The sequence below is a fragment of the Notolepis coatsorum genome, assembly GCF_963971535.1.
Source record: "Notolepis coatsorum genome assembly, chromosome: 8".
Classification (NCBI taxonomy): Eukaryota; Metazoa; Chordata; class Actinopteri; order Aulopiformes; family Paralepididae; genus Notolepis; species Notolepis coatsorum.
Genome location: NC_140172.1, coordinates 68,570,511 through 68,594,843, shown reverse-complemented (window position 1 = coordinate 68,594,843; position 24,333 = coordinate 68,570,511). Strand labels below are relative to the sequence as shown.

The 24,333-nt window shown below is 45.7% G+C and overlaps 1 protein-coding gene across 1 annotated transcript in view; it reads right to left on the bottom strand.

Annotated features, from left to right (window-relative positions):
* Positions 1–1,208: 1,208 nt before the first annotated feature.
* glra4b (glycine receptor, alpha 4b) overlaps positions 1,209–24,333 on the bottom strand; it is a gene marked incomplete at both ends in the record, with an annotated part of 115,067 nt that continues 91,942 nt past the window's right edge. Inside the window, 6 exons of the mRNA XM_084320452.1 lie at positions 1,209–1,247; positions 2,049–2,116; positions 2,632–2,675; positions 4,246–4,505; positions 10,305–10,397; positions 15,108–15,266. Of these exons, the coding sequence (XP_084176578.1) occupies positions 1,209–1,247; positions 2,049–2,116; positions 2,632–2,675; positions 4,246–4,505; positions 10,305–10,397; positions 15,108–15,266 (663 nt within the window). The remainder of the gene's footprint in view (positions 1,248–2,048; positions 2,117–2,631; positions 2,676–4,245; positions 4,506–10,304; positions 10,398–15,107; positions 15,267–24,333) is intronic.

The window sequence follows — 24,333 nt, the reverse complement described above, 5'->3', positions numbered from 1 at the left end:
TGAATGGCAGCGACCATAGCATTGTGGCTAGGCTAGCTACCATCGCTTAGTAGAGCTAGTTGAATGGATATAAATGTTATTCAACATTGCAGAATGGGTACAATTACAATACGGCTCAATACAAACAATTGTTAAGGGGCCCAGGGGGTGTAGACTGTTGTAGTTTGGTCAAATCAAGCTAATTTACATCATGCTCCAAAAAATAATTCTGCTGAGCGAGCTGTGGAGCGGGGATCGCTTGATTCGTAAATGAAGGTGAGCAGAGCGGAGCGCTGAGCAGCGTGGTGGTGGGGTCAACATGAGCGATTAGCGGAGCGGAACAAGCCGTCTAGAGCGAAGAGCGGATTTCTCGTCCGCGCCGCTCCGCTCACATGCTCTGGTAGGGAGCAGAGCAGAAGAACAAATTGTCTCTACTGCATTGCATCACCTACCAAGCTCAAGACACATACTGTGGGAGCAGGGAGGTGCATGTCACTTTGACACCAGTGGTGGTGGGTGTGTCTGTCTGGAGGTGTGGGAAGAAGGGTAATTAATATCACCTGTGTCTAGTGTTTGTTTGTTACAGAGAGAGGGTGAGGCAGGGTACCTATATTTCTGTTGACCGCATTACGTTACCCAGTTACCATCGAAATCCATATAACATCTGCAAGAGCATGTAACCGAAGGCTGAAATAAACACCCTTGAATTCCAGCTACGGACTCAGGCTCATTCATTGGACTCGCGTGTCGGACAGATCTCCCTGCCCAAGCCCTCTCAGCGGCTTTTTACTTGCCACTTTCGCGTTACACATACAACAGAGCAGAACTTCTTTTTAAGTTCTACTCACCTTGACAATAACAGAAATCCACAACATGGAGCCTGAAAATAACTCACGAAAGTCTAACAACCAATAGAAACGCGCCCAGTGACGTACTCTATGGCGGGGGGAATTCCGTGGCCCACCGCCCAATATGGCATGGGACCAGGAAACTCCCCCCCCCCTCCCAACCCTGTGACGCGCTGACCCAGCAACGTGACAGGAAGCCCGAAGGACAGGAGGCCCAACCCCCTGACCAATCAGAAAAAGGGGAGGGAGGGTTTATCAGTTCACCCCCTCATGACCCCTCACCCCTGATACGATGCAATGACAAAGCAGAGCCATGACACCAATCATAGCGTGCTACATGAAGCGCATGTATACCTGTCAAGGTAACAGCTTCACATAGGCTCATGTGCGAACCTGCACCTTGAATTTGTACACCTTTTCCTAAAGGAAGAAAAACACAGACTAAGAGAGGGCCCTTTCTCTTAAGGGCCCTGGTACAAGAGCTTAAACATGTAACTTCTGTAGGCCAACACCTAACCCAGTTGTGGATCTTAACGACACACACAACCCTCCATCACAACAAAAAAGGCAAAAGTACACTCTCACTACCGTAAGAGGAACGCCGTTTTTCATAACAAGAGAAGACACAAGTCCTCGATTAAGTACTGGTCACAGGCCTTGCTAAGTCCACATGACAGCGACCAAACAATCAGAAAAAAATTGCCTCTCTAAGCAGGAGCACAACCCCAGCAGAAGCTGAGGGGTTACACCGTATCCCCACAAACATAGTGAAACAATATATTGTAAACAAAATCATGTTTGAGGGGAGGGGGGGGGGGGGGGCCCAGGGGAAAAACCGGGGAAAAAACCACCCCTCACCACCTCACAAACTTGCCACTTTTTTATTGTCATCACAAGCTGAGAGGGGGACTCATCCCTCATGCATAGCTTTGCAGGGTAACCCAGCCAGTCGTGGGCTCAGCTATGTTGTCCAACGTTACATGAACACACACAACCTCTCATCATACAACAAAAAACCCAGTTCATTTTTACACACGTAAAAAACAACGCAGTTTTCTAGGTCGAGAGAAAGCTATACCAGCGATCAAGACAATTCACACAGCACATGTCGCATCTCCAAATGTAGTGAAGCAACATACGTTTTGGAAAAAACATTGTTATTAACAAAACATTCGAAAGGGGAAGGAAGGACGAGGGGGGAAATGTCCAATGGACCCTTACCTGCACCAATGAACGCAGGCTGAGAAGGCTGGTCTCCACGCTGGTCTCCACGTTGATGAAGGCCCTCGCTGGCGGGGCAAAAGAAGCTAAGGCCGAGGGCAAGGCTCCGGCGAGACGCCCACCTCCAACAGCCGGTCATGATGCAGGGCCGACTACATCTTCTGTCAAAGATGACGTCGTAGTGCTATGGCCTGCTATTCTCACGGCTAATGTTCAACGGTGTAGCACAAGCCAACAGCTAACTCCAGGCTAACTGGTAGCATCAGGCTAACGTTCCCAGCCGAGCGAACGTACAGAGCTAGCGTTGTAGCTAAACAGCTAACTGGATAACAGGTAGCTCAACCCAGCTAGGACGCAAGCTAAGCAGCTACCACCGAAAATTTACAACGTGAGAACACAATATAGGCCAACACTCAGACAGCCGCTGTCTGTCCCTCTCCTCATCCGAAGAGAGAAGAGAAAAAGAAGTCAACACAGTCTTCAGAACGGTGATTATCAGACACAGCGGTGCCGGCACAAGTACCTCATGGGCTGCAGCCGACTTGAGCATGGAGGTATTCTCATAACGAAACACCAAACTCACCTCCCTCGCGCCGGGTGATTTTCATCTTGAAAAACGGGGCCGCGCTGTGACAGAGGGGACCCGTTTGTCCAGAGATCCGGGGGATTGAACCGCAGATTCGGATACGGTCCCAGGTAACAAAGCTCCCGATGAGGCGCCCATGTAACGTGGGCATCAAACCAGAACTCTCTCCACGCCGCTAAGAGGCAGCAAAAAAGGGTACCAGCCTGGAGCCGGCTTTCATAAGTCGTGCAGCCATTCCCCCCATAGCAACACAGCTGGCGCTTGTGTCGAAAAACCATCACCCGCCCGGAGAGGCAGCTAGCCCTCACACGGCAGAGCGCCTCTCAAGCAACGTGTCCAACTGCAGAGCTGGAGGTAATACCTGTCCAACCGCAGAGCTGGAGGAATGCCGGCGGGGATTAGCTCAGCGACGCGAGCCTCTAATACGAAAATGCCGGTGGAGGTCAGAATGATCATCATCTTCTAGACACTCCGGTGGCGAAGACATTATTGTTGTATTTCCTCGAAAATAATGAGAGAGAAAATAAAGATATAATGTCAACGCAGCTCCTTCTCTTCAACGTAGCTCCTTTCCAACCAATTTCAAAACGCAAGTGGTGTATACAGACACTTGATGGTGGTGAAAACAAGGAAGGAGCTGTTATTATGGCCACACCCCTGCTTATGTAGAGGAGCGGATGGGGGTGTGGCCAGACGTATGGGTGTATATAGGTGCATGTGAAGATTTATTCAGCGCTAGTACTGATATGGGAATGTATTCCAGTAGACGCAGAGCGGAGCTATACGATACTATAACTTGATCATCATAACCAAAGTCTGGATTGAATATCATACCCACATTTCTAGCAAGAGCCTCGAGGCATAAGAACATGGCCACCAGGCTACCAAGTTTGTCCTGAATTAGGTGCATGGAGTTTTTGTGGGCCAAATAGGACAATCTCAGATTTCTGTTCATTATTATCTACATGCCCCTTTAAAGTCTACAACCCATTTTCTACAACCAAAGTCTACAACCTGAAATTTAAATATATTCAATTAAAATGATTCATATTTTATTTACACATTGTGGGGGGGAAAACATTTGAACATTTCTGAAAATGAATGAGTGGTAATGGTTTGCAGACTTGAGACTTGCGTATACATTTATGACAGTATCCTAAACATGACTAATTTGTTTAATGTGATTTTTATTAGTACAAATGTGATCTTTATTAGTACCAATTCTTTTAGCATGCAGATATGTGGGGAACAAATAATATAGATTTGATGTTGATCCAATTACAATGAAAGTGTCCTCAACCTAAAACAGACTATACTTTATTCTCATTGTCATTGTATGGTCCTACATCCAAAGTTATTAGAATACAGTTATAATATCAAAATAATTGTTATATATATATATATAACTGTATACAGTGGTGAGCAGGGTCTAAATAAAAAAGTGTTTCATTGTAAATATACAAAATGGAATTATAAATTAACTTAAGACACTGGACATGCAGTCAAAACAGATCTTCCGTGGCTCAGCCGAAGACTGTGAATGTTTTATTGAAGGAAGTGGAGTTGAAAGTATCCAGCGTTAGACAGTCTCTCGTGGGCAGTGGCTGTTACATCGTGGCCTGCATGTCTTCGTGACGTAGGACTTTATAAGTCAGCCAGTAGAGGATGTTGAACATGAGGAAGCTCAGGGGGAACACAGCTCTGGAGATGGTATCGATCCGCTTGGCTCGATCCACAAAGCGCTTGCGGATGTCGTAGTAACCCAAGCCGGGAGGCAGATCGGCGAAGACGGGAGTTGCGTCCATCTCCAGTCCGGACAGGCCCAGTCCAAAGCTCTGCAGGAACAAACCCTGCTGGGCCATCTCCTCCTCCTGGAGAATGAACACAAAGTAATCCACTCTTATTTGAATTGTAATCACACCACTTTGAATTGTGGGGCATTTTAAGTGATTGTTTAAAGGAACACTCCAACATTTTGGGAAATTTGCTTATATGCCATCTACCCTGGAGTTAGACGAGAAGATACATACCTTTTTCGTCTCTGTGCATGCATTAGGCTTAGGGAACAGCCGCACCGTTAGCCTAGCTTAGCGTCATTCACTGGAAGTAGGTTACACATTTAGCCTAGTTCCCAACAGTCACGAAATACACTCCAAATACAATCAAAATACAACTCCAACCACTGTCTGGGCGCAGTGATTTCACGCGACGCAGTGCTACTTTCTTTTTTAAAGATTTATTTTAGCATTTTTACAGCTTCCATTTTTATGGCCATACAAGACCGACAGAGGGAGAACGGGAGAAGATGTGGGGAGGACAAGCGACAAATCATCACCGGGAGCGGGAGGCGAACTTGGGACGGCCGCGTGGGTGTGCGAGGCACTATGCGGTGGGCCACGAGGGCGCCCACAGTGCTACTTTCTAACGTTGAGGCCAGTGTTTACATTATCGTTTCATTCAAAGGATCCGAAGCGATTGATTGATTGATTGAAAACTTTATTAACAGATTGCAGAATGGGTACAATACAGTACAGCTCAATACACACAATTGTTAAGGGGATGCAGACCAGAGAAATACTTTCATCTTGTTTACATCAGGGTCCCCCATTTTCAATTCATCATAACATATATGACATGTACTGCTACATCTATACATTTATGACATACCAGATTTACAAATACAGTACTGTTTGTGATACAAAAATAGTCTAAAAAAGAGAGTATATACATTTGACGTAGAAACTGTACATTGGAGGAGGGTGGGTAGGTGGGGTGGGGTTGGGTAGGTGGGGTTGGAACTGTACATTGGAGGTGGTTGGCTGGGTGGGGGGGTTGGGTAGGTGGGGTGGGGTGGGGTGGGGTGGGGGAAACTGTACAACTGTACAAGCAAAATTGTACATTGGAATATCGACGAAACCTTACTTGGTCCCAAGAAGAGGGTCTTGTGTATTATTGGGTTAGGACATTTACTGTACATTGGAGGGGGTTGGGTTAGGACATTTACAGGGGCCAGTTTCGAATTGCAGTCTCCCGTAGGTGCTCTTTGAGAGTGGTTTTGAAAGTGGGTAGTGATTCACATTCCTTTACAGCTTTGGGTAGGGCGTTCCACATTGATGTGGCATAATTGCGAAACGTGTTTAGTCCCTTGTTTGAGCCGAATCTGGGTTTAACATGATTTGTGGAGCTCCCTCTGGTGTTGTGGTCATGGTGTTGTGGTCATGGTCATGGTACCTTTGGGAAGTATTTTGACATGTACATGGGTACCTTAGTCGCGTAGTGTATCTTGTAGACCAGGCCCATTGCAAGTTGCTGTACTCTGTCGTCTACTCTAAGCCATCCTAGGTAGTCAAAGTGGGCAGGGGTGAGGTGGGTTCTAGGAGTAAGGTCAAGCAGTAGTCTGACCAGTTTGTTTTGTGATGTTTGTAATCTTGTTTTAGCGCCTTTGAGGTGCTTTGGTACCATGAGGTGCAAGCATAGTCGTAGTACCCTTGAATGAGTGCTCCTGCCAGAGTCTTCAGGGTATTCTTGTTTACCAGAGGGGAGATCCGGTACAAGAATCTAGTTCGTTGGTTGACTTTTTTGATTACATTGGATGCCATTTTGTCACAGGAAGGATTTGCCTCTAGGATGGAACCTAGGTATGTAATTTCATCTTTCCTTGTGACAATATTGTCACCCACTGTAACTGAGAAGCCGTCGGTCTTGCTGAGTTTGTTATTTGATCCGAAGAGAATGGACTCTGTTTTACCCAGGTGTAATGATAGTTTGTTATCAGCGAGCCAGGTGCAGATTCTGCCGAGTTCTGAGCTGAGGGTTTTTTCAACCTGTAACTTGTTCTTGTCAGAGACCAGCAGGGCTGAGTCGTCCGCGAACAAGAACAAGTTGCAGTCACAAGCTGATGACATGTCATTTGCATAAATTAGGAAGAGTAGCGGTCCTAGTATGCTTCCTTGTGGAACACCACAGCTCACTGTGAGGGGGGGGAATAGGGTACTGTTTACCTCCACCATCTGTTCTCTCCCCTCAAGGTAGGATTGCATCCAGCTCACTGATAGACTATCAAAACCAATTGCTTTTAGCTTGTCAATCAGAATGGAGTGATTGACAGTGTCGAAGGCCTTTTGTAGGTCCAGCATGACCATGACGATTGAAGCTACTTGCTCTGAACATAGATTCCAACACACCAATGGAAATAATCAAGAACGCGTGCGTTTGCTCAGAGCATTTTGCACAAGACGACTTGGAGAAATAGGAGACTTCTGTTCGGAGAGAGAGGGAGGGAGGGGGAAGAACGACTCCATGGATCAAATCAGTGCTCCGATTTCGCAAAAACGGTCCGTGTGGATTCTCCTGCGTCTGTGAGAGAATCGTGAAGTGTCCCGTCACAGAAGTGTTTTGTGAAGAGGAAAACAGGGGCTCTCAAAGTCCCATGACACTGCTCCGAGTTTACTACACCGCTTTGCCAGGGAACTGTTTCCAATCGCAGTGGAAAGAGGAGGGTTCACCATAGCAAGACAGGACAACAACTTTCTGCAAGATGCAGGGTTCTGTCACTGGTAAGTGAATAGCTTCGATAACTTCTATTCCATAACGTATGGACCGTAGGCAGCTACTTTACTTTGGTCTATTCTACTCAAAAGACCTCTGGCTGTTACACATGGTTGACTAGGTAGCATTTCTTCATAATAGTCATCTTGCGCAAAATGCTCTGAGCAAACACGCGCGTTCTTGATTATTTCCATTGGTGTGTTGGAATCTATGTTCAGAGCAAGCTTCAATCGCTTCGGATCCTTTGAATGAAACGAAAATGTAAACACTGGCCTCGACGTTAGAGAGTAGCACTGCGTCACGTGAAATCACTGCGCCCAGACAGCAGTGGTTCGGCAAGAAATTCCGAGTATATCTGCTTAGAAAATGGAAATGTCTAATTCAATTATTTTTTATTTCTCCATGTGGTAAATACACAGGTCACAACATGTTTACAGGAACGTTTGAGTTATATTTTGTATTTAGAGTGTATTTTGTGACTGTTGGGAACTAGGCTAAATGTGTTATGGTTTGTAAACAACCCCAACAGCACGGCACAGACAGGTAGTTCAGAGTTAGCCAAAAACCAGGGCGTATTTATTTACAAAACAGAAATGAGGGAAAACAACAAAAAGCACAAGGGGAGAAATGTTTTTGGCAGAGTCGTCTGCGGCTCTGCAGCTCGTCTTCAGAGCAGAGACAGCACTGTGGCGTTGCGCCTCTGACTCTGCGGCTCTGCAGCTACTTGAGTCGACGATCCACTCGGGAAAACAGAGAGAGAGATAATGTCAACAAGACGAGCGAACGGAATACAAGGCAGTCCTGAATTGTTTAGCTGAGTCAGTAACAACAACAAGCGGCTCCTCTTCAGTGTTACCCAAACACACAAAAAACAGAAAGGTCCCGAGTCCAGGAAAATGCGAGAAAAACAGAGTATCCAAAAAAAATACGTTCCAAAACTCACCAAGGCGCAATTGCGCAAAGCGGTCTATGAGGCAGAGATCCAACGGATGGCAGGGAAAAGCAACAGCGGCGACTTCCATAGACGTCCTAGAGAAAAACAGACGAGGTACAACACGGGAGGAAACAAGCAGCAGCCAGTGGTAATCCAAAACGACCCGACACAGAACGTTAGGAACACCAGAGTATATATGGGCTCCACTGAGCTGATTAGAACTCACTTCAGGTGCGCGAAGGTAATTGGTACCTTGAAGCGTGCGGAATCGGACCAATCCTCACAAAATGTGTAACCTACTTCCAGTGAAGGCCCCAAAATAGGCTAACGGTGCGGCTGTTCCCTAAGCCTAATGCATGCACAGAGATGAAAAAGGTATGTATCTTCTTGTCTAACTCCAGGGTAGATGGCAAATAAGCTAATTTCCCAAAATGTTGGAGTGTTCCTTTAAAGTCCCCATGAAACGGCTATCAGAATGCTATAGACCACCGCAACACTTCCAGTATTCTGAAATCATGGGAGAGAGAGCGGGGGAGAAAATGAATGAATGTGGATGAAAGCCTTGCCGTTAAGTGGTTGTAGCTACGGCTGTGGGGATGCTGGAGATGTGATCCAATTGACTTTTATACGTTTGAGTATCCTGAACACGGAGAGACCAATTCCAAATCGATTGGCACTTTCTCGGCTGAGCTATAGTAACTTTTTCGCACCTACTCCCGAACTACGCATGCGCAGATTGATGAACCTAGACTCCGTGGGCAATCTGTGCATGCGTAATTCGGGAGTAGGTGCAAAAAAGTTACTATAGCTTGGCTATAAAACTCTAAAATACCATTAAGCAGTGGCGGCTGGTGAAACATTTTCTAGGTGGGGCTGTGCCATATTCACTCAGTTTCAGTAACTACAGTATATAACCAGACCTGCAAACTGATACTGTAATAGGTGAAAAAGGTGACATGTTTGTAAACCAAACCCCATTCGACTGAATGTAACTAGTGATTATTATACATTTTCGATGACGACGACAACCATAGATATATATATAACTAGATGGTGCAAGGCGGAGTCTCCAGCGTAGTTCACCGGCGGCCATCTTGTCACAGGTAGCACACCCACTCATAACATGAACGTCTATGGTGCATGTAGTAATAGTATTGAAATAACCATAGCTTGCTCAATTTTCAACCGATTTACAAACGGTTTGGTCTATTACAAACGTTATTAACGTGGCTATGATTCAGCTTGGACATGTTGAAATAATTTTCAAATGAAAGTCCATATAAATATGCAGTATGATAACTACATCTCTGACGTTTATAACAAACCAAACCGTTTGAAAATCGGTTGAAAATTTTGCAAGCTATGGTTATTTCAATAGTACATGCACCATAGACATTCATGTTATGAGTGGGCGTGCTGCCTGTGGCAAGATGGCCGCCATTTGGCAACGTCTGTCTCCAGTGGCCAGCAGCATGGGTGAGTCATCTAGCCTTTATATATGTCTATGACAACTAGTAGCGTTAGACTTTACTTCCCGGATGTGATGTCACACGAATGCCAATAGACAATTTGTTTTATTAGTGTGAAGTTCTGTGAACGTATACATTTTATTCAGTGCACATTTGGATAGTATAGTAATATTGTGATATCCCATGGATTATATATATAGCTTCTTCTTTTTTTTTTTAAATACATTTCAACATTTGATTGGTGCATTCATTTTCATTTCATTAATTGTGTTCATCATTGTCGTCATCACGTCACATGCTTGGGGCGCTAAATGAATCGCCCTTTAGGCATCATATTTAAAGACGCTGATTGGGTAAATTTACGTTGCTAGGTGCATTTATTTTGCTATGTAATTGGCTGTGTTGTGCACTGACTGGGGCGATGTTTCTAGCGCCCCAGAGGAGAGAGGGGATGAACAGGAAGCACACACAATGATTTATATAGTATATATTACACATTATTGTGCATTTTAAATAGAAACACTTAAAATGAGTAATTATTATTAAAAAAAAATAGCACCCTAGCACCCTCTATGGACCAGCCGCCACTGCCATTAAGAATACCTACAAAACAACTGGGGTATAAGTGACAATCAGTGCAAGACATATGTGATAAAAGAAAATAAACATCTATTTTGATTTCATGTGGCCTTTAAATGATTCAATTAATTAATATATACCCTGGCACAGAAGCTGCACTGCTGGGTTATGGTCCCCTGGGGGGCGCTGTTGCCTGGCGTGTTGTTCCCCTTCACTTTATTTTCACTTCCCTGCTGACAAGTCAAGACCAACACATGCATTTACAGGGAACAATGATACATTGAGAGTACAAAACATTAGGAACATCTGCTATTATTTTCTTTTACAAAATAGAACAGGTACATCCAGGAGAAAGATATGATGTCCAACAGAATTTTCCTCATAAACAACTCACTTTTTGTTTAAATAAAAATGTTCACCGAAATAGACTTTCTTGAATTTCTATTGTTGATCTACAAGCCAAATAAATGTACTGTAGAACCTTTGCAAAGTCCATTCATGCTCTTGCATTGTTTACATGGATTTCTTGACCAGTAATGACCAATGTTTACAAGTGTTCTGTGTCACCCTCATGCCGGCAGGGTGCTCATGCGCTCCTGCATTCTAGTGTGCATGCTGGAAGAACACCTGAACACCTTTCATTGGACTCCATTGGATGCCTTTAACCTTTAAGTTTAAGCCAACTAAGCACTATGGGAGATTGGCACCCGATGGGTGGTAACCGAACCAAGATTTCTTCAAGCAAGGTAACTTTGAGCACTGTTTTACATTTCTGTCGGTTATTTGTGTCACATTTTATGCGCAAGAAATTAGGCTGTAGCTTTTTATGGATTCCATGGCACTGGTCACAACGGACCAGAAGAGCTCATGGAAAAAGAACACATGACTCCTAAGTTGCTGGCTAGGGTAACACTTAACCATATTCACACAGCGGCCATGTCATACTCAGCTCAGGTTGGAATTCCCTTGTTGGGTGGAAAGGAAACCCAAGCTGAGCATGACATAAGAGCAAAATGGCCGTTGTGTGAATAAAGTCAATTCCATTCAAAGTTGGAGGAATAGCTGCAGACTAATGTCTCCTTCTTGTGACATTTTAGTACAGCAGTGATGATCCTGCTGCTCTGCACAACGTTCCATCCAAACGAGCTACAGCAACTTAAAAAGTCTAGAATTATTTAAAAACCATGTTGATGTTTAATATAGAAAATAACTATAACTAATAACATTTTGTTGTACTGTACTTGTGCTGTATAATGACAATGCATTTAAATCTAATCTAATCATTGCAAATTGCCAAGTCATGCAAGTAGGAGCAAGTTTCCAATACCAATTTAGTTTGGGTAAGAAAACAAGGTTTAGAAATGTCCAATGCAATATCCTTTAAATCGTTTTCATCTCCATTTTTTATGGAATAATTTTTTTTACATAATTGAAATATAAAATCCAAATATGAATATTTTGCTTGTAATAAATATTTACATTTTGAAGTCATCAAATCAGGTCCATATAAGTCATTGAATATATGACTCAAGTCTGACTTCATTCATATGACTCACGTCTCTACATTTGCGGTCCACCACCCCAGGCATTGTCATCATGTCATGGCATTATAACTTACTAATTAACTTACTACTCCTCCTTCCAATTTGATGCTCCCAGCAGTTGGAACAAGATGCAAAAGATTTTGACTTTGAAAATGGACAATGATCCCCCTCACTACTTTTAACTCCTCCAGCGCCATCGCTTATTGAGCCAGGGGGCGCTAGAATGTCCTCGCTTTAATCAATGGGGATACTGCGAGATTTGCGATTGCTTAAAATTAGTGCTGTCAGGCGATTAAAAAAATTAATCTAATTAATTACAGGATTTGTAATTAATTAATCTAATTAATCGCATTTTAATCGCATAACCATTTTATGCCTGATATTTTATATTCTATAATCATATTTTAAATTGCATGTGTCTGGATGGCAGAATTCAGTACTGTATCTACAAAACCTTCTGTTTAATCATCTTCCATCTATTAATTTGCTTAGATTTTTCAGGTCTGGTCAATTTGAGCATAGTGTTATTCACAGTCAAAGATAAAACAAAATTTGTATTGATATTCTCATTTGGTTCATTACAATTTACTCAAGCCTAGTAACAGACACAGTATTTCTGACACTGGGAATACATTCCCTGAGATCCATAGATGTCCCTAGAATCAGATACCAAGAACATGCAAATGGACCATATAAAAAAAAGTCTGTAATGTGTATTCTACGTTCTTATGGAATGAATGAGATAAAAAAATATATATAAAAAAAAAAAAAAAAAAAAAAATTGTAATTAATTTTGAGTTAATTTTCATAACGCGATAATTTGCTATGTAATTAATTAATCTAATTAACGCGATAAACTGACAGCCCTACTTAAAATATATCTTATATTATAGCTATGGGTCTAATACACCCGTTGATTGTCAGTGAGTTGCTTCCAGTCAACATGCACAAAACAGATTGTTTTTTTATCCGTACATTTCCGTTTTATACCGTTTTGAATATGAGTATAGTTTTGGTGATTCTTAGTAATCCCAGGAAAAGACGTGATAATAGCGTTTTAGTGGAATACACTAAACACGGTCATTTTTCACCTGATTATCGAATCTTCCTGAAATCAACGCTAGATTATCATTATTATCCTTCCCCCCCCACCTCCTGCACCCAACGGTAAACAGCCACACACACAGCTTCGATTGCGGTTGAAAGAAATATCAGATCAACGCAAGATTTTATATATAGTCCTTACCTGGTCTCTAATGTAATGTACCTCTGTAATGTATGTATCGTCTGTCTCTTTTCTATTTATTTATTTTTGTCCCTTTTTCCTGTTACCCTTCGAGAGGCCCTTTTGTCCTCTCGCCAGGCCATCATTGTAAATAAGAATCTGTTCTCTCATTGGACGCCAGTCACGATGATAGTCAGGTTAACTCGCCATCGCTTGAGTGCCAATCACGAGTATAGTCTGGTTTTAATCGTTATTTCTTTTATTAGCGATATCCATTCATTTTCATCAATCCAGCCTGATGTTATCGTTGGGAATGGGTCTGAGCTTGAAAAAGGGCAAATACCGCCCCCTACGCCTTCCGGCTGGTATTGCACTCCACTGGGAATGGTATAGTTTTTCAGGCGAGGTAACCTGATTTCAACAATACATCTGCGAGGCTGCCCCCCCCCCCCCCCCCCTCATATGCAATGCTGTTGAACGTGGCACGGACCTCCGCGCCCAGTACTTCAAATGGCGATCAGATAATTGGATCATTTCTTTTGCATTACATCAGATACAATGTAAGAACACTATATATAAATTTGATCGTTGATCTGATATGTATTTCTACCCCGATCGACGCTGTATCTGTGTGTATGTGTGGCTGTTTTCCGTTGGCGCAGGAGGTGGGGGGGGGGGGGGGCGCGCTACGAGGGCCATTTCATGTATGCACGAGGAAGGATAATAATGATGATCTAGCGTTGATTTCAGGAAGATTCGATAATCAGCCGAAAAATTACAACGTGTTTTGTGTATTCCACTAAAGGGCTATTATCGCGTCTTTCTCTGGAATTACTAGAAATCACCAAAACTATACTCGTATTCAAAACGGTATAAAACGGAAATGTACCAACGAAAAAACAATCCGTTTTGTACATGTTGACTGCAAGCAACTCACTGATAATCGACAGGTGTATTAGACCCATAGCCATAATTTAAGATATATTTTAAGCACTCACAAATCTCCCAGTCCTCCCATTGATTAAAGCGGTGGCACTCTAGCGCCCTCTCGCGCACTTAAGCGATGGCGTCCAATGAGTTAATTCACCTGCCTGGTTAAATAAAGAAATAATACAATACAAAAATTATTATAATTACTTTGAGAGCTCATAACACAAACAGCAGGAATATTTTTTATAAAAATCTAAAGTTTTGTGAAAATATCCGCTTTTGTGGAATTATAACCTGAAATTCACTTTAATTGGAATTCCCCATAAAGAGCTGGATGAATCTCAATTTCCGGAGGGTTCGTAATCGTAACGCATTGTAATGTAACTTCAATGTGACCACAGGTGCCGTCATTAATGGTAAATGGACTATATTTATATAACGCTTTTATCCAAAGCACTTTACAACTTAAGCCTCACATTCACACCTTCACCCACACATTCACACATAGACGGCAGAGGCAACCATGCAAAGTGCCGACCTGCTCATCGGGAGCAGTTAGGGAGTTAAGTGTCTTGCTCAAGCACACTTTGACACGCTGCCAGGAGGAACTGGAATCCAACCGGGAACCTTACGATTACCAGACGACCGCTCTACTTCCTGAGCCACTGTCTCCCTTGACGATATTAATACTTTGTTGTACAAGTCATTTGTATTCTTCTCAAGTGAGTAAGAACCTTAAGGTGAAACAGGGGACTCAAGGTCATTAGGTAAAATTTCAGTGCACAGCCAAGTTAATACAAACTAAATTATTAAAATAAAATTATATTTAAGCAATAATTGCAGTTTAGTGGTATTCATTTTGCAAGATATTAATGAATTCTGAATCGGGAGCTACCAACACACTACCCCAATACATTGAATATTTTATGAATAAGGCTGCTTTGGCCTATTTTGTATTCCCTGTTCTTCCTTTTCGTCCGTTCATTACGGTACTTTAAGATCCAAGACGAAGACCCAAGATGTTAAGCACTTTAAAGCCAAATAGTGAGTTGATGGGTGATGAGGGGGTGGCTGGAATTAAACACAGGTCAGTGCTTTCTGAATCCCCTGGCCGTGGAAGGCAACACACGGCTGAATCGTGCAGCTCCTGTGAGATGCTCCCGTGTAGCTGGGAATAGGGAATTGTAGGTGACAGTAGCCTGCGGGGCTTTAGGTGGGTGGATTGACCAGGGGTTTGCACTCACGATTCTCTGTCGCTGTTGCTCTTTGAGCCTTTTCCTCATTCTGAAGAACTCCTTGTGCTGCCGGGAAACGAAGTTAACCGCTGCATACTCCAGCAGAGCAGCGAACACGAACAGAAGACAGACAGCCATCCAGATGTCTATGGCTTTCACATAAGACACCTGCACAAGTATGGAAAGAAAAATAGTTAGGATCACAAGAACGGTGCAGCTCTTTGTGTAATGTACTGTTGGTACAGTGTACTATTTGTGTAAGGCCATGTTTTTACAATGTACTATTTGTGTAATGTCCTGTTTGTACAATGTACTATTTGTGTGATGTCCTGTTTGTACAATGTACTATTTGTGTGATGTCCTGTTTGTACAGTGTACTATTTGTGTGATGTCCCGTTTGTACAATGTACTATTTGTATAATGTACTGTTTGTACAATGTACTATTTGTGTGATGTCCTGTTGGTACAATGTACTATTTGTGTGATGTCCTGTTTGTACAATGTACTATTTGTGTAATGTCCTGTTGGTACAGTGTCCTGTTTGTACAGTGTACTATTTGTGTAATGTCCTGTTTGTACAGTGTATATTTGTATAATGTACTGTTGGTACAGTGTACTATTTGTGTAATGTCCTGTTTGTACAATGTACTATTTGTATACTGTTGGTACAGTGTACTATTTGTATAATGTACTGTTTGTACGATGTACTATTTGTGTAATGTACTGTTGGTACAGTGTACTATTTGTATAATGTACTGTTTGTACAATGTACTATTTGTGTAATGTCCTGTTTGTACAGTGTACTATTTGTGTAATGTCCTGTTTGTACAGTGTACTATTTGTGTAATGTACTGTTTGTACAATGTACTATTTGTAATGTACTGTTTGTAAAGTGTACTATTTGTATACTGTTGGTACAGTGTACTATTTGTGTAATGTACCATTTGTAGAATGTATTATTTGTACAGTGTATTATTTGTGTAATGTACTATTTGTGTAATGTACTGTTTGTGCAATGTACTATTTGTGTAATGTACTGTTTGTGCAATGTACTATTTGTGTAATGTACTGTTTGTGCAATGTACTATTTGTGTAATGTACTGTTTGTACAGTGTACTATTTGTATAATGTCCTATTTGTGTAATGTACTGTTTGTGCAATGTATTATTTGAATAATATGCTGTTTGTACAATGTATTATTTGAATAATATACTGTTTGTACAGTGTACTATTTGTGTAATGTATAGTTTGTACAATGTACTATTTGTGTAATGTACTGTTTGTACAATGTATTATTTGTGTAATGTACTGTTTGTACAGTGTACTATTTGTGTAATATACTGTTTGTACAGTGTATTATTTGTGTAATGTTCTGTTTGTGTAACACAAGGAAAACATTTATGAAAGTCCTCCTCCGGATGCCTGAACGCGTGAAAGAGTGTTTGTAAATGGCCAAAATGATCGCAACTGAATGAACAACGTCAACAGTACTGCATGTCATGTATGTCTTAAATGTCATGATATATATCTGTATATCTGTATGTTGTGTATGTCATAAATGTCATTATGAATTGAAAATGGGGGACCCTGATGAAGACGAAAGTATTTCTCTGGTCTGCATCCCCTTAACAATTGTGTGTATTGAGCCGTACTGTATTGTACCCATTCTGCAATCTGTTAATACAATTTTCAATCAATCAAACTCATTCTTAAACTGAAAGCGTGTTCTCGACTCGTACACCTGTATTTGCATACAGAAACGCCTGGCCATATGATGAATTGAAAATGGGGGACCCTGATGTAAACAGGACGAAAGTCTTTCTCTGGTCTGCATCCCCTTAACAATTGTGTGTATTGAGCTGTACTGTATTGTACCCATTCTGCAATCTGTTAATAAAATGTTCAATCAATCAATCAATCAAAGCTCCTTAAAAGGCAGAGAGAGGCTAAGCATTGCACTTCGAGTTGTGCTGATTGATTGAAAATTGTATTACATTTTCGATTAGATTAGATTCAAATGTATTGTTATTATACAGCACAATACAATGGAAATAAGTTTGGCATCCAACCAGAGTGCAAGTGTAACAGTAAAGTGCAATAGTAACATACAATGCACAGGTGATTAAACTGGGTATATAATATACCAATACTACCGAGTAATAGTGCTCATCAGATGCATGTACAGCGTTGTAGTATTAATATGTACAGTGATAAGTCATACTGTAGATAGAACATGAAATCTTAGTGTGACATCTTATTTAGTAGTAGTGTCAATCAATACGGGTACAAGGCCACCCAGAAGAAGCGGCATGGGACGAGTTAACAGGTGAAGTTAACGTGGCATCGGGAGAGGAGTACACAGCGGCTGAATAGAAAAAGAAATGGGCTCATGTGGAATCAGCATTGTGTAGTGATTGTACATAATTCACACAGGGAACTGTTGTTGGGAACATTGGTTCCCCCCCCCAACGTTTTTTTTGTATCCACTTTTTCTCCCATTTTTCTACATTTTCTCCCATCCCAATTTCGTATCATCCAATTCAACCCTCCCCTGTCACGAACGCTGTTTCTTGCCTCCCACAAGCCAAAGTGGACTAAGTCATACATAGCACAAGTCCCCTCCGGTACTTGAGGTAACAGCAGTCGCATCTTTTCACCTGCGCAGCTCGATCCCTCAGTGGCGAGGAGTAACGCGTGGGAGGCTCACGCTGCCCCCGACACTTCCTGATTCTACTGCGCAGGCGCACCAACCGACCTGTAGGAGTCGCTGTCCACAACGCCCGATCCCCACCCATCAGTTTCCCACCCCCTAATACGGCCAATGTGTATTAGTATGAACGACCAGCTAAACTGAAAGCAATGTGGAGCGCTGGGCTCGAACAGGCAAGCCCAGCGTCTCCGCATTCGTGGCGAGCGCCTTGCCCACTACGCCACGTAGCCGCGCCATGTTCCCCCCCCAACGTTATACCCGGTGGCACTTCCTACCACCGGCATTCCTGCTATCAAGTAACGTACTGTATGTACAGGTAGCATGTTGTTTTACTAATCAATATTAAAGGCATTGCTTTCCGCTTTGAGACACCGCCTCCGACTCCCATCTCTCAGTGACCCCGACATTAGTCTCGAAGACGTTTCCGAGACCGAGACGAACATGGCAAACAACGGCATTTTTCGGAGACTGCCAGGGTTTTGGGAGCAGTCGGCAGCAGCTTGGTTTGCTCAAACGGAGGCGCAATTCGCCCTGCGTGGAATTGTTGAGGACGCCGCAAAATATTTCCATGTAGTCTCGAGCCTTGACAGCACTACGGCAGCGAGGACGGTAGGGTTCATTACAGCTCCACCTGCCCAGAATAAGTATGAGGCGTCTAAGACGCACCTTCTCAAAGTTTTCGGGCTGTTGCTGTCAGAGCGAGCCCGACGCCTGTTCGCTGTACGAGGCTTGGGGGACAGCAAACCTTCGGAGCACATGGAGATGATGCTAAACCTACTGGGCGCCGAACAGCCTAATTTCTTGTTTATCGAGCTGTTTCTCAGGCACATGCCGCCACAGGTGCAGACGGCACTCGCCAATACAGCGATTACTGATCCCTGTGCTTTGGCAGAAGAGGCAGACCGCTTCTACCTACAGTAGCCACTAGACACTTAGCCCCAGAGGTGCTAGCCCCGACAGGAGCGCACATGCCCAGAGGGGGAGGGGCGAGGATGGAAAGAGGCCACTGCCGCGGCCGACGACAATAATAATGGTGCGAGAGCGACGAAATGCCGCCCACCTTGCACTTTTGTCAGAGCGGGAAACGCCAAATACCAGCGCCCAGTAGCGGCCGTGAGCGCAGGTACGTCAAACAGGCTACTGTTTATTAGAGACACACTCTCCGGTCGAAAATTTCTCTGCGACACCAGAGCGCAGAGGAGCGTCCTACCTGCGACAGTGGAGGACACCGCCGGCGGTGATGGAGGTCTGCGACTGATGACCGCCAACGATAACCCTATCCGCACCTACGGTATGAGGACCGTGGAACTGTGTTTTGGGGGCCAGCGGTTCACGTGAGACTTTGTCACGGCCGACATTTCGTTCCCACTACTCTGGCGGATTTCCTTTGTGCACACGGGCTCCTCGTGGACGTTAGACACGGCCGCCTAATAGACGCCCGGACATATGCTTCGTTGACATGCATACACGATGAAGTGGTATACAGCGGGCTAGCCAGCTCGCTCGCAGAAGATGATGTGTACCAACACCTACTACGGGAGTTTCCCAGCTTAACACAGCCTACATTCTCTGCCGCGACCACCAAACACAGGGTCGAGCACCCCATCGAGACTGAAGGAGCTCCCGTGTGCGTGTTGCTTTTTAACAGCGGAGCAGTGCAAGAATGTGACAATTTGACCATGTGACCGCGGCAACGCGGGAGAGCGGCAGTGCGGAAATAGGCTTTCTCTAAGACAAACGCTAACCTTAACCAGCTCCTTAACAGCGCCTAAACTTAACCGTTCTAACCTTAACCAACTCCGAAACAATGCCTAACCTTAACCTTAACCATGCCTAACCTTAACCTTAACCATAGAAAGAATATTGCCATTCTCTAAGACAAACTCTAACCTTAACCAGCTCCTTAACAGCGCCTAAACTTAACCGTTCTAACCTTAACCAACTCCGAAACAATGCCTAACCTTAACCTTAACCTTAACCATGCCTAACCTTAACCTTAACCATAGAAAGAATATTGCCATTCTCTAAGACAAACTCTAACCTTAACCAGCTCCTTAACAGCGCCTAAACTTAACCGTTCTAACCTTAACCAACTCCGAAACAATGCCTAACCTTAACCTTAACCTTAACCATGCCTAACCTTAACCGGCGAAAGAATACATGTAAAAAAAAAAAAAGCATGTTAAAATTTTTTTTTTTATGGGATTCGAACTTGTCAACAACGGACCGCAGGACCGCTGCGCTGCCAGGTGAGCTGAGCGCCGAATGAAAATCATGGCGGATTAGGGCGGTTACATAATGCCGCAAGCTCTGCCGCTCTGCGGTTGCCGCGCCTGCCGCGGGGCGTGTCGCAGCCAATCAGGGAAAACGCGGAAGCAACGGCAGCACTGCTCCGCTGTTATTAAGCAATAGGCCTCCCGTGTACGCTAGGGCCCGCCGACTCAATCCTGACAGACTAGCAGTCGCTAGGTCAGAGTTCGCCAACATGGAGAGATTAGGGATTATCCGACGCTCAGACAGTCCCTGGGCCTCGCAGCTGCCCTGTCCCTAAGGCCGACGGCGGATGGAGACCGTGTGGCGACTACAGACGTCTCAACGACGCTACTACACCAGACCGCTACCCAGTCCCCCACATCCAGGACTTCTCCACGCACCTGGCGGGTAAGCTGGTCTTTTCAAAGGTGGACCTGGTACGTGGTTACCACCAGGTGCCAGTACACCCCTCGGACGTCCCTAAGACGGCGGTGGTCACGCCCTTCGGACTATTCGAATTCCTGCGGATGCCGTTCGGGCTTAAGAACGCAACAGTCTTTTCAGAGGCTAATGGACTCGACACTCAGAGACATGCAGTCTACCTGGACGACATCCTCGTTGCCAGCTCCTCGGCCGAGGAGCACCTGGCGCACCTCCGGTGCCTCTTTACGAGGCTTGGCCAACACGGCCTAATCATCAACCCGGCTAAGTGCCAGTTCGGGTTGACCTCCATACACTTCCTCAGACACCTCATCGACAGGACGGTGGAAGCCATTTCCGCTTTCCCCCGCCCCCCCGACGGCCCGAGCACTCAGGGAATTCCTCGGGATGGTGACGTTTTATCACCGGTTCATCCCCCGGGCAGCCCACATCATGTGGCCGCTTTACGAGGCTCTGAAGGACAAGTCCCCCAACCAGCCTGTCGACTGGACGGCCGAGAGGACGACCGCCTTCGCGGCCACCAAGACGGCCCTGGGTGATGCCATCATGTTGGCTCACCCGTCGCCTGGGGCCCCGGTCGCCATTACCACCGACGCGTCAGACTACACGGTGGCCGCAGTACATGAACAGTATGTTAACGGCGCTTGGCAACCGCTGGCGTTTTTCAGCCGCCAACTGACCCCCAGGGAGCACAAGTACAGCGCATTCAACAGAGAACTACTAGGCCTCTGGTTGGCGGTGTGCCATTTCCGATTCATGCTGGAGGGCCGGGAGTTTATGGCCTTCGTCGACCACAAACCCCTCACGTTCTCCATGTCCGTGGCTGAGCCGTGGTCCGCGCGCCAACAGCGCCAACTCGCGTACATTTCTGAGTACACTACGGATATACGACATATCGCCGGGAAGGCCAACGTGGTCGCAGACTGCCTGTCCAGGGTCGTCATCGGAGCTGTACAACTGGGCCTCGACTACGTCGGCATGAGCTCGGAGCAGGCCTCCGACCACAACATCCAAGCCCTCAGGGCAGCAGATACCAGGCTACGCCTTGAGGACGTCGCGATTGGCACATCCCTGTTCTGTCACCTCTCCACCGGACACCCTCGCCCGCTAGTCCCTAAGGGCTGGCGTAGGCGTGCCTTTGAGGCGGTGCACGGCCTGTCTCACCCCGGTAGGAAGCCTTCGAGCAGGTTGGTTTCCCAGAAATTCGTGTGGCGGGGCTCAAGAAAGACGTGAAGGCCTGGGTCGACGCATGTGTTGCATGCCAACGGGCTAAGGTACACCGACATACTAAGGCCCTGCTTGTGACATTCACGGTCCCCGAGAGAAGATTCGACCACGTCAACATCGACCTCGTGGGCCCGCTCCCCTCCTCTCACGGGTTTACCTACCTGTTTACCATGGTGGACAGGACCACCCGATGGCCAGAAGCCGTTCCCCTCGCCTCAACATCTTCTTCCGACGTGGCCCGCGCCTTTATCAGCACGTGGGTCGCACGTTTCCCCATCCGACCTCTCCTCTGACCGGGCTCACAATTTACCTCGGAGCTCTGGAACGCGGTCGCCAGCGGCCTGGGGGTTAAGCTGCACCGTACCACCGCGTACCACCCTCAGGCCAACGGGCTATGAGAACGCTTCCACCGGTCAATGAAAGCAGTGGGCTTGTCGGACAGCATCTGGGTGGACAAGCTACCGTGGGTCATGCTCGGACTTAGGAGTGCCCCCAAGGAAGACCTGCAGTCCTCGTCCGCAGAACTGTTATACGGCCAGACATTGCGCGTCCTGGGGGATTTTATCCCGGACGCGACGACCCCCTGGTCCGCGGCCAGCCAACGCTCCTCCCTGCGGGGAGCTGCTCAGACTTTCGCTCCGATCCCCACGTCGCAGCATGGTACCCCTGTTTCCCGGGTGCCACACGGCGGAGTACGTTTTTGTTCGCCACGACGCGCACTGTGGGCCCCTATGCCCCCCTTACGATGGCCCGTTTAGGGTCCTGCGGCACGGGGAGAAAGACCTTATGGTCGACATGGGCGGTAGGACGGAGACCGTGTCAGTAGACAGGATCAAGCCCGCCCACGTGGACGTTTCCCAACCCTTAGAGTTGGCCCTGCCCCCCCCGCAGAGGCCGTCCACTGTTACCCCGGGACCCGCCTCCGACTGAGTCACCGGCAACCTCACCGAAGTCAGTGCCCCCGGGTGTTGGTGAGGGCACGGGTGCTTGCGACGCTCCCCCCTCCCCGCCCCCGGCTTTCCACGCTCGCCACAGCCGTTTTGTGCCCCCGGGTGTCGTGGAGGGTGCGAGCACTTGCTCCGCTCCTCCCTCCCCGCCCCCGGTTTTCCGCACGCGCCGAGGCCGGGCAGTGGTTCCCCCCCGCTGGGGGGATTTTGACTATGGGTGAATTCTGGGTGGGCTTGTGTAGTGATTGTACATAATTCACACAGAGAACTGTTGTTGGGAACATTGGTTCCCCCCGAACGTTATACCCGGTGGCACTTCCTACCACCGGCATTCCTGCTATCGAGTAACGTACTGTATGTAGCATGTTGTTTTACTAATGAATATTAAAGGCTTTACGTTCCGCTTTGAGACACCGCCTCCGACTCCCATCTCTCAGCACTACAATACTCAGCAGTCCAATGCTGCGCTTTGCTCCGTCTGGGGGTTGGTGAGTGTGGTCATGAACCAGGGGGGCAGTGCATATCCGCGTCCGCGATCTCCTAATAAAACAAGTCATTCGAATAATAGAAGCCTACAGATTCATTACGTGCATATACAGTACGTACCAATTAGCCATGCGTCTCCAGCATCTCCTTGCTCGAGGTGCACACCCACAGATCTGTTCTGTAAGATGTAGGACGGAGTTATGTAAACCTAGAGCAGGTGGTTGATGCGCACGTGCCCAATGTGGACAGTACTTAGACCTAGACGTGTGGTGGCACAGGGTTTGAGCGACTGGTCCGGCTCCTCAGTGCACGTCGATCAGCGATATCTTCCAGCAGCAGTAGATATGTAAGGGATAATGTATAGCTACGAGGTCATTGTCGCAAAATAATTGACCGACACTGCGTTCTGGAACACCGAGGCGCATGACCGAGTATAGCTATACATTATCGCGCTTATTACAGGGCTAACTTACTAACAATATATAATTCATTTTACACCATCGACAAGACGAGATCAAATGCAGACGCAGTTGTTCTGTTGCTCATCTGCCATCGCCGGCAGGTGTGTAGTCTGATTGCACCTGATGCAGTGCAGCTGTGCGTAAAGCTTAGCTTTCGTGACTGCGATCAAAATGCTTGATTGTGATCAATAGCGCTCTGTTGCCCCTAACAGCGGTCATTATTGCGTGTTGCCCCTGACAGCGGTGAATTATCGAGAAATAATTGACCGCTATTAACCAATCACAATCAAGCATTTTGGCGACCAGCCACACGTGTTTCGGTGCCATGCGTTGTGGACCAGAGGCACGTATATAGCCGTGGCAAGTTGTTATTTGATTTATTCCATATTAATAACCGGATCAAGATCCCCGATCGACTCTGCAGATCTACCCGCCTCTGTGGAATCGGCAACATGCAATACCGGCCAGATCCTCTTAGGGGCGCCATCGCTCCACTGCAGTATCATTGTGGGCGAATGGAATTTTTATTTTTCCCCCCCCTCCAACGGAGTATCATATTACTCTGATCACAAACCAACAGCATGCACCGTGTATCACGTTTCGAAGCGGAGATTTCACCATGGAATAAGGGGATTTATCATCAACCAATGGACATATCGATCTACCAGATGCCGATTGATAACGGGGAAATGCTGCCGGGTATCACACGG